The 16,365-nt window shown below is 41.2% G+C and overlaps 1 protein-coding gene across 6 annotated transcripts in view; it reads left to right on the top strand.

Annotated features, from left to right (window-relative positions):
* KLF12 (Kruppel like factor 12) overlaps window positions 1-16,365 on the top strand; it is a 238,223-nt gene that overhangs the window by 170,420 nt on the left and 51,438 nt on the right. For 5 of the 6 annotated variants that reach the window (XM_048295582.1, XM_048295577.1, XM_048295578.1 and 2 more), the window contains one exon: window positions 4,998-5,057. The exons of the other annotated variant lie outside the window; for it this stretch is intronic. In XM_048295582.1, the coding sequence (XP_048151539.1) occupies window positions 4,998-5,057 (60 nt within the window). The remainder of the gene's footprint in view (window positions 1-4,997; window positions 5,058-16,365) is intronic. 6 annotated transcript variants of the gene reach the window in all.

Raw genomic sequence — 16,365 nt, 5'->3', positions numbered from 1 at the left:
AGCGTATGATTATCATTCATGTAGCATTTTTTATCTTTGGAGTGCTTTGGAAACATTAACTAATTAAATTGTGCAGGTCCCCTGTGTGTTCAAATATTATAATTATCCACAGGTTAGTGACTTGCTCAAGGCCATGCGGCAAAGCAGAGAATAAGTTGGGATCAGGTACCTCTGCCTCTTACTCCCATGCTTAATCCACTAAAATGTGTTGCTCCAGAGTGAAGCTTGAGTCATTAGTTGTTAGATATGTGAAATGCATTTTATGGATAGTGAATCAGGCATTCTGTAATTGCTTGAAGAGCATGGCACTGAAGAATGAATTATAAATAACCTTATGAATTACTGCTATCCAGTTAGCAGTTTATACACCTGTTTGGCATCTCTTTCCCCAGTGATTCGTCATTCACGTTTTTATGTTTTTTCTTTCTAAATCAGCACAGAAAGCAAGGGCAGAGCTCTGTGCCGTAAGAAACTTAGAGATATAGCAAATATTCATAGCTATGGGTTGGATAGCAGAACACTGCCAGAAAAAGCCACAATAAAACTACCTTGGTGAACTGCTACTTTGACTTACTGATAAGAAAAAGAAAGAGCATTGTCCTCTGCTGTCACTTGAGCCAAAATTACTTCTTGTTTCATTATCTCGATTAGATAAGTTTTTATCTTTCCTTTTCCATAAGACAGTTCCTGTGATTTTGTGACAGACACACATGCAGCACAATTAAATCTTAGTAGCAGTGCTTACACTGATTTATGGAAATACTGTCCTGAGTGTTCAGGTCAATGCATGCAAGAACACAAAAGTTGTGTAGGTCACGGGTATGTAAACTGCATATAAAGGAGGAAACTATTAAGAGGGGAACGCTGTTTGGCAAGGCATAATTGAATGAGCGTGTAAATACAGGGATTTTTAAAAAAACCTACTTTTTTTTCCTTTCCATTTTCCTTTCTCCTGCATAATGGGAAAAGATTGTGGTAGGTTTTCCCATCTGTTAGTTCAGCCTCTTTGACTAGTGATTTCACCACAACCTCATTTCTCACAGCAAGTACTTTTTAGGCTGGAGATGAAAGAGGAGTGAATGGAAGTTCTTGGATGATGGATATGGAGAGAGTTTTTTTGTGCTGAGCCTGTGTGCCAAGGAGGTGTCACTGTCTTTGTGTATGTGACCTAGAACATGAGTGTTACTATTTTGAATACGTCACAGAAAGGATACTTGCAGCTTACAGCCACCACACAAAGGAAGTTACTCTAGTCAAAATAAAGGAATTGAAGGCTGAAACAAGGAGTAAAGCAGCATGATGGCTGATATTATAGCATCTAATCCTGAAGTAACGACAGTCACAGGTTTCAGAGTCAAATTCTGCACCTCCATCGTGAGAGCAGTGACAAAAGATGTGTCGAGCATGAGGTTCTGGTCATACTTTTCTTTATTTACCCTTGTGAGATATCCTGAGTTGCCACAGGATAAAGTAGTGCAAGGAAATACGAAAGCTGAGGCAGGCAGAAAATAAGAAAGAGACCAGGGTGGATCAGAGGAGGCTGCAACAGCCAGAGCTCTCTGGTCTAGCCTGTGTTGCTAGCTTAGGGGGGGGCATGGAGCAGGCTGACAGGCACTGGGGCCAGAGACTGCCCTAGAAAGTGCTCACCCTAAGGCCTGTATACAGTATCTGCTGCTGGCTGAAAAGCCCAGCATTGCAAACAGAGCCTGAAAAATAAATTAACCTGGGAATGACCAGAAGCTGACATCAGGCAGTAAAGGAAATACTTTATGTACTCATTAAAAGTCAGCAGTCCCAGTCTTGTCAAAATATGTCCCTCAATTATTTGCATGAGAAGTACAATATTTAGCATAATGCTGGGATAATGCATGATAAATCAGGGATGCACAATGCTGTCAGATGTCTGGTGACATAAAAGTCACCATGGTGTTTCTCTTTAAGAACTGAGGACCACTGCTGTTTCTGGAATCAGTTGCTTGTCAGGGCCAAAGAGTAAAACCATTTATAAATAAATTCACAGGAGGAACTGGAATAGTGACCAAAATCTCAGTCATAAAAATTTCAAAAGCACAGAACCAGGGTAATGCTGTATAATAAATTGTTTGCTGAAAATTACTTGCCAAGCTGAACAGGTTGATTCCCTTTGCACTAAATTTTTCCACTTCAGAACTGCTTGCTGTCTGTATCACTCCGTCATTTCTGAGATCCTTTGCCATTCCTAAAGCACAGTCAGAATAATAGAATGTGGTTTTCCTCCTGCTTGAGAGGAACTACAGTACATGCAGTTGTGTAACAGGTAATCCTTGTCAATATACTGCACAACATAGAGGTTGCACTATCCCCAAATGCTTGCAACACACATGAAGTACTGCAGGTACCCAGGACCAAGATGAGCCACAATAGCACAGGCAGTTGAGACAAGATGCAGATTTTCTGCTTTGGGGGAGGTCTGGTGGAGGTGGTGTGAGGTTCTGAAATAGGTGATTGGCTCCAGCAGTGTGTCAGAGCACCTGCACAAGGTATTAACACTCCCACAATATAGTCAACAAAGAGTTAAAGACTTTGAAGTTCAACAGGCAGAGCAATCAGCTTCCTAGAGCTGTCTCTACTTATATCCTGGGTGGGTACTTGGTTGTGACTTGTCTCTGCTCTCTTTGGAGCTTGGGCTTCTGAACTGTAGTAGTTCATTAAAATAGTTCGGAAAAAAAAGAACAGCTCACGTTCCCAACTTTCCGTTGCGGAAATGAAGAGATCAGGTTCTGAGCTTACCTATTTCTTGCTGTTGTAACACCCAGAGCATGCTATCCTCTTCCCACTGGCCATCTCTCTGTTTAAAAATGTGATAGGCAGCAGCAGCAGTGGTGCAGCCACCCACCTATGGCATAAAAGCCTAGTGGTTAGAGCACTACCTCAGGAAGCCAGATACTTACATTTGTATGCAAAAGATAACCAGGAGTGGTCATTTTCTTTTTTCTGCACTTATATTTTGGATTAGGAAGTGACTGTTACAGATCCCTTTTATGCCAATTGCATGGTCTGAGGTGTGTTTTAGACATTTTCATAGCACAGGTAAGCTTCAAGCTCCAGAGGCAAGGGTTAGGTATTTCTCTCCATGATTTCTGGGTCGGAGAAGAGGCTGGGTGGGAGGCCACAGCCCCTTGGCTTTCATGCCAAACAGAGAGTAGCATAGTAGGTTCTAGGTGTCAGTGAGATTGGTTGGATGATGCCTTGGGTGTCTTTTGCTTCAGTGCCTGGATACTGTAGATTCTAAACAGAGTTTTAGTTATCTGTTAAATTTCACACTGTAAAAAATTCAGCATGCAAATGCTTAACCTCAACAACTGTATTTTGGTCTGCCATATTACTTAGTTGTTCAAAAGGGAACTTTATGAAAAGGAGTGTACAAAATTTAGAGTTATGACTTCTGGGTAGTGTATTGCTGTTTATATCACTTGTGGGAATAAATGATTTTCCAATAAGACACGGAGATGATTGCAAATTAATTGACACAGAAGAGAACCGTTGGTGTTAATGGTTTACCAGTAACCATTTTTCCAGTGCATATTGCTTTCAGTTGAGGGCTAATGGGGCAGGGGAGATTTTGTCCCAGTGCTCTTTGATTAGGTACTGACACAGTTGTAAAATAAAATCTGTACCTATTTGATACTGCGAGACAAGTACCTGATATATATTTCTGAGAAGAAAAACACTCTACATGGAGAGTGAAAAAAGAGTGTGCAAAAAACCAAAACAGCGTCAGGGAGTGATAGAGCTGATAGCCTAGACTTCAAAAATTCTTCACGTCATTTTGTCATCTGCATAGCATATTTCTGTCATGATCGGAAATTTAGTATCTAACAAATGGCAAAAACAGTATAGAAAAGCCAATAATTACTGCACACTTGAAGCAAGGAAATGTGACAGGTTCAAAGTATGCAGTGCAAAATTTTGAGAGAAAATAGATTATTTGTAGGTTTCCAAGGGCCAGTGGAAAATGCAATTATATAAATCAAGCAAAGTTGTTCTGAAAATTTCTTTTTCACTTCCAACAATTACTATGCCAACCTGGCTATTTTAGTTGAGCATTATAAAAGATCCAAAACATTTTCAGTGCAAATGCATTCAACTGCTAGTGTGCTAGAACTTTTTTATTATTCATATTGTTATTCTAATATTTTTTGCTAGTTTCTTGGGCATTGGCCTCAGACTGCTTACACAGTGCATTTGAGGTCTCAACCACAGAGAGGACAAAAGGGGGTTATTCATGTTCTTGGCTTCCTCAGGTTTTTCTTTCTTTTCCCCTAACTTGGTGGAACTTTTTCCAAAAACCATCTGTATGATGCTTCTTGTTTGAGCACATGTAGTAGATCAGAATTTGTCAGTGAAAAGGAACACTTCACGTAGTCCAAATCTCAACCAGCAAAGGAGTTTATATAGCTATGGCACTGCATATTTGTGTTGTTCATTATTCAAAATAATATTTTAGGAGATTATCTATTTTCCCTGGAGTCCCAGTTCTAAGTAAAAATGTTAAGGCCTAAGTTTTTCAGTGTTGTGTTGGGAATAATGTTACTTTTGCAGCAGAATTCTGGGAGCAGACATTCACTCCAGACACTATTTCTTCTTCATGCAATGTCTGCCTGCTGTAGATTCTCATTAGAGTTTACCTCTTTGTCACTGATTATTTTTTAATAAGAAAATATGATCCATCATGATCCAGAATTAGCACTGAGTGACATGTGGGCCCTTAAGCTTTGACTTTGCTCCCATGAAAATTAATCACAGAGCTCCTAATGACTTGCTTATCATTAGCTGGGACGTCTACAGAGCAAATTCAGTTTGAGAAGAGTTTTGAGTGAATGGGAAAATCCTAAAGTGCCTTCCACACCAAGGCTATGTGCCTTACTTATTTGCAGTAAGTTCCTCAAGCTTGTCTAAGTCCCCTTCGATTATTTGGGGTAACTTAAAATTCCTAATTGTCTGTGTTCAATTTCCAGAGAGAGCATGTGGGGCTGTGCCAGGTCAGCTGTTAACCCTTTTCGTTTTTTCAACTCCAGGTATGAAGCATTTTATTGTGTATTATATAATGTTCTGTTTTATTGATTAAGTCTAGTAGCAGTGCTTTTCAGGTTTCTTTCCCTCTTTATGTCATGACTGGGGGATATGTGGGGCTAGGCAAGATCTGAAGTTGAGTATTGCAATTGCTTTTTTTATTTTGGGACTCAAAGGGTGGTGGGAAAGCTGCATTTTTTTTTTTTTAACACATCCTGGTGTTTAAAATATCAGAATAGAAAATATCTTGTCTGATGTTTGATAATGTAGTTTAAAATGTTCAAAATAGCCTACTGAAACTGAGTAATGAAGTTAATGTGGATCAATGTAGCTCGTGTTACAATGGGTCATTGGCAGTTACCGTGAAGCAAAGCCGCAAATGTAGGAAGAGCTCTTTGCCAACATCTCCTTGCTTTTATTTGAAGGAGGGCAAAATTTGAAAACCTTACTGTGTAATGTGCCTGGTAGATGCCCTGCTTTCAGGTGCAGGGTTTAAATGCCAATCCAGTGCCGGGGTGACTGGGAGGCTGCAGCAAGTGTTGTCATGCCATGAGGGCCCTCAGGTTCAGCCCACTTGCCCAGGTAGAAGTGATGTCAAATGACGGATGTACCAAAGCTGGTAGGGTTCCTGGTTTTGTGACATTCATTGCTGTTGTTGCCTTAGTGGGTTTTAAAATAGTGTGCAGTGAAATGTGCACTCTCAGTGTGCTTGCATGTCCTCCTCTCTTCTATTGTTTATTTTGTGAGCCTCTCAAAAGATTACTTTGGAGTTGTGTTTATCATGGGGCAAGTGTAAACCCATCAACTCACTGCTTCATCTACTCTTAGTGACCTGTGTGCCCTCCTTCTGTGGAGTGCAGAAGAATACAACTTCACACATTCAATATAAACAAGTAAGTTGCAAAATAAATCAAATTCTTCACATTTATAAGTGCAGCTAAGCTTCATAATAAAATTAGGAAGAAGGCATGTTTTAAGAGCAATTACACTTTCAAATTGCTAATGAGTAGTCAAATACAGAAGTCATTCCTCAAGTCTACTCCTATCTCCAATTTGCAGTTAATTACATTGCAACTGGTATATTTACATTAAAAATTTGCAGGATCTTATTACTCAAACATTTTCAAAGTAGCAGCAGGAGCAATTTCTCTGTTAGAGCTAATACAAAGCTTTTAAGGTTTCCTTGGCTATGAAATTGAAACGATACATTTATTTTTTTCAAATCCTTAGTATTTTCTTTGTTCTGATTGAATTATCAGTGCAACCTCAGAAATTGTTCTGAAGAGCCTACTAGTCTCTCAAAATGTTGTGTTTCTAAAATATATGCATATTTCAGATACAATTTTTAATGCAGGCTTCTTTAGCCTTCATTAAATTAACTATAGTATTCTGTGTATTGGATTCTATTCTGCAGGAAGCATTTTCAAGAAGGAAGCTTATGTTGTTCATTTTTTGCTCTTTTTTAATGTTGTCAGGATTTTGCTTTAAAAGTCACTCATGCATTTACGTGGAGAGTTTACACTTACCATAGTAATGAATATGAGATCCTGTTAATGAGGCCCCCTGAAAAACATGCATGGTTAGATGTAGATGAAGATGGCATAAGTCATCTCATGCAGCAATTCTAAACTGCTGAAAGTTAGTGTGCTCTGACTAGAGTGAGATGAGACTGAAAGGTAATATTTGGCAAGGCAAATAGGTTCTAATCAAAACAGAAATTCGGAAGAGAGCTGTTGGGTTTTTGCGGCTTTTTAAAATAAAGGACCAGATTGATCAAGAAGTCACATCTGTCAAACCTCATGTGGGCCATGTGGACCTGCCTGTAGATTGAAAGGTGGGAATGAGATCAATGAGATTAAATTAAAGTCAGTGCATTATTTGAAAGTATGAATTCTTATGGTGCACTTACAACTGCTGGCACTGCTAGGAGTCTTCCTCACTGCTGGTCCTGCTTCTTGGGGTATGGCACTGTTGGAATTTGGGAACAGTAAGTGCTTGTCAGAAGTGAATTCTGCTTCAATTAAATGCAGCTATGTGAGTGGGTATATTTCATTTGAATTAAATTTCATGCTTACCCAGGTCTGGGTTTTTTTCAACTTTGTATTACTAAACTTACCTTTTTCCACTAAATCGAAAGAAAGTTATCCTTCCATAAAATTACACTCAGAATTATGGTATTCCACTTAAGAATGTACCGAAGCATTCTTTGTTACTTCAATTTCTTTGTGATGCTGGAGGAGCAGAGTTGATCACAAAGTCTTGAAGAAACATTTTTGTAGGGTTTTTTCCCTATTTTTTCTTACTGGGTTCATGAAATCTACTAAAAGTTGTAAGTTTTACCCAAAACCAATTCCACATAAATCCGCATGTGCCGACCTCTGTGGATGGCCAGAGGATGGGACTGTTGCTTCAGTTCATGCGCATCTAACTGTTCATTTGCTCTAAAATGCGGAGTGTTTTGTCCATACTGCCTCCTCTGATCTACTGGGGACAAAGTGATAATGTGTGTGAGTTTCATGTGTTAGGGGCACAATGTGCATCTTCATCTTTGATGTGTTGCAAAGGGTACTGCTTTTGCTCTTGTGTAATCTCCCCCGATCTTCTTTTTAACACCTTGTCCACAGGCTCAGCGAGATGGGAGATGTTTGGCAGCTGGAGGACCCAGATGCCAGATTCTGGAATACAGCTTTCCTGCATTGGCACGTGGGTTCATGGCTGGCTTCTTGGCTTGCACCTCTGCTAACTTCTTGGCTACTGTCTAGTTGGCAGCTGTGGCACTGCCTCTTGGGCTGTGTTCAGGTCAAGCTGCTTTGGAGTTGGATGGCTTTCCTGATCTGAATTACTCTGCCGGACGCCATTTTCACCTTAGTTTGCTTTGATTCTCCACTATTCTAAGATGAGCGTTTGCAGTGTTTTGTTGTATTCCTGTCATTTGTAAGACTAATTTGAAGCAGTCATTTGTCACCAGTTCAAAAAGAAAATAAGCATTGCAGTGCAGAGTACACTGCTTTACTTGCTAGCATTCCCATTAGTTAGTAAGAATGTTAAGGCCCAGGTCTGTGCTTGCAATTCATCTCCAGGACCAACTTGTTAACTACAGAGCACAGGCTTTAAAAGATACATTTCTTATGTCTAAACTTTGATTGCTTTCAGCCAAAAGTGAATCTAGCATCTGTCAAACAGAAAAAACCCACACACATTTGCAGAGGTAATCTGTATCATTTTTAAAGAACAGGATAAGGAATAATTATGATGATAGTAAATAGGAAGTTACTGGTAATAATTAAGAGCACTGCCAGCAGAAAATATTTGATCTTCTCTTTGCCTGATTTGGAATGTCCTCATTTCACATTTTAGTTTTACCTCAGGTTTTTTATTGGGCTTTTTTGGTTAGTTTGTTGTGGTTTTTTGTTGTTTGGTTTTTTTTTATAAATAAGATAATGAAAAATTAATGCATATAGGATAGCGAAAGCATTTGAAGCAGTTCCCTAAACTACATGTTTTCCTTCATGCAGCTCAGTGCAGAAACATTACTTTCAGTGGGAAAACGTGCAAAATCAGGAGGTCATTTACACTCCGCATACTTAAAATAAAGTTCAGATTAGTCATACCTACTATGAAATTTTCATTCCCTCTCTCAGCTAGAGTGGGACTATGTTGTGCTACACTGGAGGCACTGGTATCTCTGTTACACTCATAAACCTTTTTTAATGCTTGAGCAAGTAGCACTTCTGCTTCACTCTGAACAGAATCTTCTACCTGTATGTTAAGGTTAAGCTTTGCAGGCTGATCTGACCTCTGAGGAAGGCACTTGAATTCCTCATTATAGTCACTAGAGGGAATTGCATGTCCCAGAAACAACCAAAAAGGAGCCCTTACCCATCTAGTTTAGGTGTATATGTTGCTTATGGCCTAGGGAACGTAAGTGCTTCTATGGGAATACAGCCCAGTTACATCAAATCAATCATTATGGACTGTACAGGGAACCAGTAGGAAATAAGGGCATCATTTTCCCTCAGAGGTAGTCTCTGTAGCCCTTTCTGGATTATGATGGAGCAGAGATGAGTCTTTTGGCAAACAAGCTGGCAGCAGCAACAGCAATTTTGCCATTTCTGCAGATGAATTTCCTTAACTAGCTCGTCAACAGAGTGCAAGACCTGAGGTGTAGGTTCTCAGCACAAGCTGATTTCATTGGAATCCTTGGTGCAGGCCTAATCAAATGAGATACGAGGGGAGCAGTGGAGTGTCTCATCTCCCTTGCTGAATATGGGCAGCTGTATAGACAGGAACACGGAAGTCATGGGATGGGGAAGGAGAGTGGGTAAGAACCTGTATCCTTGCCTGAGTATGGGCAGGACTGGGACTGTAGCCTCCACCCTGGAGCAACACCAGGCCAGAAACAGCTGTGGCTATGGGAAGTTCAGACATGGAAAATGGGCAACTTCCAGAATGAGTATGTATGAACATGTGCCTAGTGGTTGGTACCCAAAGAAGCTCCAGCTTAACAGTGAAGGACCTGACCTCATGGGTTTGTGGGAGGTTGGGTAGGACCAGTCATGGGACAATGGGTGGGAATGGGGTCATGGACCTAGGCAGGCTTTTGGGTGTCTGTCTCCCAAATCAGGGTTTCAGCATGCCCATTTTCACACTCAGCACTTTCCAAACTGTATTTTCTTCTTTCAGATAAGCTTTCAGTGCTTTTTAGGTAGTAGAAATAAAGATGTTTTTCCATTACCTAGACTATTCCTTTTCCCTGTTTACCTGTTTCTGCCCTTTTGCCAATCAAAGGATGGGTCTGATTGTTCTTAATTTTTTCATCTCAGCCACAACGTTTGCCCCATCAAAGAGATTCTTGTCACTTTCTGTGTCCTAGGGGCCTTGGAAATCATATTCATTTATAAGGTTGAGCTAATTCTCTTTTTTCTTTTTTTTTTTTTTATTTAAGTGCCGATGATTGTTGTCCCTTATGCATTCTATTCAAGCAGAGAAACAATGTGTGCTGTTAAAAAGGGAAAATAAGCAACCACAAAGATGTTTTTCCCCTCTCTTGCACCTCCAGTACATTCTGTAACCCAGTTACTGTAATTGTTTTTAAACTTTTTTTAAACATGCATACTGTCAAGAGATTGCAGTAAAACAAGTGTTTCTCATAAGGCCAGTGAGACTGAAAGGGATGAAAAAAGATGACAGAGCAAACAGAAAATCCCATGTTTTGTTTATCAACTTTTTTTTTTTCCCCAATGGCAGATTCTTGGAGAAAGGATGTGTTTCCTTCAATGGAAGACTAGCTTAGGGTTTGCTGATTCCCAAGGCAAAAAGAAGGCATAGTTTCCAATTTGCAAGCTATTCAGTGTGTGTGATGAACTGAAGTCATTTGTGGATTTGTATGTTGCGTTTTGACGTGATTAAATGTTTTAAGTCTATTGATTTCATGCTGGGGATTAATGATGCTGAATGAAAGAGCATCAAAGAATAAAACGTGTTTACATGCTCGATTAAAATACCTTAAAAAAAAAAGCCAGAGTACCTATTATTGGATAGGAATGTGATAAGAGAAGCACAGCACCAATCACGCATCCAGCATTGATAGGAAAACGCATTAACTTCTTTAGGCATAGAAAGAAGAAAAGCAAAAATTTGATAAGGATTGACTGTACCTTTCTAAATGCTTAACACTCGTGTTTGACTCGGTTTTTTTTGGAAGAGGGGATTAAAGAGGTTTCATTATCAGTTACCACAGATCTGTTTTACTGAATCAATCAAAGCATGATGCTTAGCTTCTTGGGATTAATGAGACGATCTTTTAACTGGAGAATTTGTTGGTAACAGCAATGTTAATAAAGGACAAGACCTAAAGATACTCAGTGCAGCTGCGGACATGAGATACAATAAAGATGGTGTTTGCTGCTTTGAATTTGCATAATACTTCTAGATCTGTTTGCCTTGGCATATTAGCTCAAAAACATATCATTATCTTAAAATGTTCATAGTGCTAATTGGTTTGTATCTGCTCTCTGCAAATGTTCCTAATGGCTGTCTAGATTCATGGGTTGTATCTGGAATTGCAGTTAGGTGTCACATTCTGTTTACCAAGATAATAGTAGATGGAGGTGAAAAAGAACTATTTGCTTGTTAAATCCACCCTGTTGCAAGCACAATATAGGCTTTTCCAATAGTATTAAACTGTTAGCACCCCTTTTGTCAGCCAGAATGCCAGGCAAAAAATTTATTTGTGGTATACCTGTGGAGAAGGATGCCTTAATGATCAGGTTAGCATGTGAAATACTCGATGCAGGTGAAATTCTCCCTACTGAGCTAGGGAGAAGTTTAAATGTGCAATTTAATGCAGCTGAATAAATGTCTGACAAGACCAGCTCAAGCACTCATTTGCTCTTTCTCTCCTGATGCTCTGATCTGGATTAGCATATGTAAGATAAATTCAGCATCAGTCCGATACACCCTACAATTCATTTGTCTCAGAATGGGGTTGAATGATTATCCTAGGTTTGAGGCGGGGGGGGAGGGGGGGGGCTGACAACGTGCAGTTATTTTTTTTCCTCCCATTTCTATTGCTTATTACAAGACCTGGAGCCCTTGGTTACAGAACAAAGTGTCTGAGCAGAAACCAAGCTTGTGTAAACCCAAGAGAAGAGTAATGACTGTTCCTCGCAAGCTTCCTGCCTCAGTGCAGGTGCAGGAATCAGGAGGGCCTGAATAATTCATAAGGTGCAAATTAGCCCCAGCTTGCTCCCACTGCTCGAATTTTGCTTCTGCTTACCTACCCAGTTGCTAGAAAGAACAGAATAAAGAATGTTTGGGAAACTAGGAAGAGAAAGGCAAAGAGTGTTACAGTTTAAAGGCCAGAGTCACTGAGACTGCTGAATGCTGGGTGTGTTTGAAGGCTTGGTACTTGTTGAGGAATTGGACTGTACATTGATTATTCATGGAGTGTTTTCTCAGGAAGAAGGAAGCTCTGGGGACCCATTCCATTGCTCTTGGAGAGGAAAATACTTCCTTTTAAGAATTAGGTTTTTCCTGCTTTTATTGTTACAGTTTCTAAAAATTACTGGGTAAAAAAAAAGTTACAAGTTCTTTTAAAGCCTGTTAAGGTTGGAGAGAGTATATATTTGTGAGAGAGTATATATTTGTGGTGTCGCTCAATTCAGGGGTTCAGAGAAATTCGATGAGAGGTTTTGGATGTTAGGATGTTTACTGCTTTGAGTAAATACGGATTCCAAGGGCATGTATGAAACTAGTTACATATGGAAATGCAGTTTGCAATAAGCTTATATTTTTATCAGAGACAGCATTTCTCTCTTTTAAATAGTTAGTGATGATTACCTTTTCTGTTGGATTACTTACCTGCTTTTTCTGCCCAGAAGACCAAAATGAGAGGCAAGTGGTGTTCAATCTTTCTGTGACACAACATTGCAACTTACCCAAACATCAAGTAAAAAGTCATGCTGAGCACTGTTGCCTGACACAGCTCTTGGAACAGCTTGTGTGTCGCCATGCAGTACAGAGAGGAGCTGGCCTGAAAAAGGCAGGTTGTTTCTGCTATGTACCTGAATATCCCTTTGGCATCTCTCACGTGGGAGATGGAAACAGCTGACATCTCCAGCAGGAGCAGGAACAAGATTGTTAGTTTTCCCTATTGGCAGGTATTCAGATGGAAAGAGACTCTCCTAATGTTTTTGCTGTGCTGAATATGAAAAGAGAACAACAGCAGGAAAAAAGCTTCCTTTTATCGGTTTTGGAGGTTTTCTGTTTTTTTCATTTGTTTAGGGGTTTTTGTCCAGCATTCACCCCTTTTTTATCTGTCCCCTCTGCCCCGCCCTCTCTTGGCTCTCACGTGCAGCAGCTAGATCACGTTGCCATCATCTGTTTTTGTATTTCCCTCACTTGGGTTGCTGGAATAGGAGCTGGCTCTCATTTCTAGCTGATTCTGTCATTTCCGCTAGGCCCCAGCTTGGGCGAGTGCCAAGACCAACAGGTGATCCTTGTAGCTGCAAAGCAGCAGGAAGAAGGCTGTGCATGGAGGAGACAGTGCACCAGAGGGGCTGCCTGGCCCTGCTCCATCTTGCTGTATAATTAATGCCCCCCTCCCCAACCCCTCATACTGAGCAGAAAATCTGTGCAGAACAGCTCAGCTGTAGGGAAGATGGTAAGAAAGAGTCCTGGAAGAATATAGGCTGTGTTAAGTGCAGAGATGTGCTCCCTCTTGGGGAAAAACTGTGGTTGGTCCTTTGCGAGGAACGGACAAAATTGTATTAGCTGCCCTAAAGTAGTATGTGCTCCATCAACCGTTGCAAGTAAGTAAGCATTCTAGTAAATTTCGGTGTTATGCTCACAGGACTTCTTATTTGTATAGGAGCTAGTTTGTAATGAGGTGATAATTTAGTTAAGCTTTTCTCTACAAGAAGTAGCTTGTGAAGTCACATGGAAATTATTTGGGCAGAGAGTTAAATCTGGTTGGGAAGGACCACTTCAAACTGTAGGACTGGGGGCAGCTGGAGCAGGAGCTGTACAAGCTCTGCATTCTCTGGACATCACTGATGGGGAGGCATGGCCGTGCAGGGCTTCGCAGAGATGATTTTTAGAACACGTGAAAAAATTCCAGGAACCCTCAGGATGGCCTCAAAGAGCTATTTTTTTCAGAGGAAACTCCTAAAAGACTTTTTTTTTCTATGAAAACAAAGTTATATTTAGTAGATGACAGTGGCTTAGCAAAACCGGTTTTAAAACGTATCTCCAAGACTTAGGTTAACTCCTTGGCGCATACCATGATGTGTGATAATGTGTCCCTGAAAACCGTAACTGCATGTTTGTGTTTGCGAGGCAGGCTGATGTTTTGAGATAGACACATGTTAGCTTTAATCCTCTGAAAAACAGATGATACCTAAAATTCTTTCTGCTCAGTATACATGGAAGCCAGATTGCTTCTTCCACCTGTGGGCTCACTGCTAGTAGTTTGAATGCTGAAGGTTTCATATAGACAAGGTTTAAGTTTTCTGCATGCACTTCCACAGGGAGTTGGGCTCTCTCAGTGCACCACAGCATGTTCCCGCAGCAAGGGGAGGCTGTGGGGAGCAAGGAACTGGGAAGCCTGGATCAGCTCTGCCAGTGAAACTGAAGTGCTGCAGCAGATCTGCACAGCAGAAGCATCACTTTGACTGGCTGTTCCTGCTGTACACAAACAGCAGTGAGATCAAACTGTTATGAAACATCCACATATTTAGTAATGCTTCTAGCAGCTATCTGTCTGCAGTCCTTTTGACTAAGCCAGCAGCGGTTTTTCTTTGTGTTGTTCTGCAGTTTGTCAGCCATCCAATGGGGAGGAAGTGTGGGATACATTGCATCTCAGGGATATGTTATGTATATGCAAACCTAAGGGTGCTGCAAGACCTGAACTGGCAGCAGATTGTTCATGAATGCACGCTTCCCTTGGACATGTCTCTCTGTGCTAAATGGTGCATCTCGCTATTTTTTTCCCCTTGTGTCCCTTCCTTTCTCCATGCTGGTTTACTGCTCTTGTCCCCTTACAAAACCTCTGGTATATGAGGCTATTAGCAGGGAGTGAGGTGTTTCTGTCAACATTTTGTGAATTTTTCTCTTCTCTCCTCTGTGTCTTGAGAGACGATCCTAATCCCTGCATTTGCAGTGGGTTCTGGGCAAACCTGAATAGTCTCTGGCAGCCTTCATTGTTACTCTTGCTTCCCCTTGGGTTACAGGACTAGGGGGAATGATTTCTTTCTCAGATGCTCACCCATGACTCTAGTGACCTCTAAAAAGCTCCATGGGCATGGCAGGATGTCATGGAACCAGAAGCTTTTATCTGTAGGGTGGTGAGGTGGCTGTTGCATCAGGAAGCAGCAGTACCAGTTGTGGAGGCTGGAGAGTGAGCAGGGATACTTCCCACCTGCATTTGGCTGCAGTATGGTTTGCCCTGGTTTGGGCAAAAGCCCTCCAAAGAGTGCTGCAGCCAAGAGAAAGGCATCCTTGGATGGCCTCCGGAAAGTCAAGTTTTCCAGTGCCTTTGGCAGGCAGCCTGAAGCAGATATATTCCTTATGCCAGCCCCATGGAGCGCTACCCCTCGCGGTTCTCCCTCCCACTGCAGCACATACCTTACCCTTATTAATATTCTGGAGGCACCAGCAGCATGCTTTGTTCTGGATGGAAGGTGGTTGTCCAGAGTGCAGGGAACTGTGTGGCCATTGTTTTTGTACTGGTAGATGGATTTGGTAATGAGCACTGTCGTTTTTCCTGGTCATTTTTTTCAATTCACCTTCCTCTATTCTGCCTCCTCCCTGACCTGTCCCCAGTGTGCTCAGCATGTGAAGGATGCTTTAATCCCTCTGGCACAAAAGAGGGAAGAGCTCTTGGTACACCAAGGTGCATGGTAGGGGCAGGCTCACACAGCATTGTAGCACTTCAGTGGGAATAGATCAGCTACACCAAGTGGTCTGCATGGTTCCCTAAACTGTGAGCCCTAGAAACCAAGAGTGAAACAAGTCAGTAGCAAGTTGTTCTCGTGTGCACTGTGAGTGTGCAGAGCCCCTCATTGTGGGTTGTTGGTGCACTCTATGGTGTGCAGGGAAAAGAGCTGCTCCTGTGCATTTGGCCTACGGCATCTTGGCCCAAAGTCATGGATGTTATTGTGCCATCACTGTGAAATTAGTGAAAGCTTCAAAATCTGTGGCTCCTGCTGCTGAATCCTTAATAGGCATATTTACTTTGTAACTGACAAAACGTTTACATATATCTGCTTTCAGGCTGCAACACCTTCACACATAAAAAGATGCAGATAAGCATGCAAGCAAAACAGCACTTTTGGAAAAAATCAGTAGATTTGAAGAGCACGCTAACAAAATGTCCAGTCACAGGGATTCCTGTGAACTCAGTGTGGAATGAGAAGAGGCACCGTGCTCTGAAGCTCATGTCCCGCAGATTAGTAACTGTTTAACGTTATTCCTGTAACCTGTATACTTCCTCCTGTTACACCACCTCCTCCTGTTTTTCCACCCTGTGTAGTTCTACTGTTTCACCGAGTATTAGCCCATTGTACCACACAGTTTGTCTTTTTAACTACTTTGTGAAGTACCTAATGCTCTTTTGGGTGCCACAGAAGTGATGATAATAATAGTAACAACAATAATAATTTTCCAGGTGTACTATATCAAGTTGTGTTGTTTGCGCAGACACAAAGTAAGGGTGACTGCTGAATGCTGATAACTGAGCTGTAAGGTAAGCCTCTAACACAGGAAGGGAAATGCTCTGGTTTATTTATGAGTACACTCAGAAGCAATGTCTGC

The sequence above is a fragment of the Corvus hawaiiensis genome, chromosome 2 (genome assembly GCF_020740725.1).
Source record: "Corvus hawaiiensis isolate bCorHaw1 chromosome 2, bCorHaw1.pri.cur, whole genome shotgun sequence".
NCBI lineage: Eukaryota > Metazoa > Chordata > Aves > Passeriformes > Corvidae > Corvus > Corvus hawaiiensis.
This window is presented reverse-complemented; position numbering and strand designations above follow the sequence as displayed.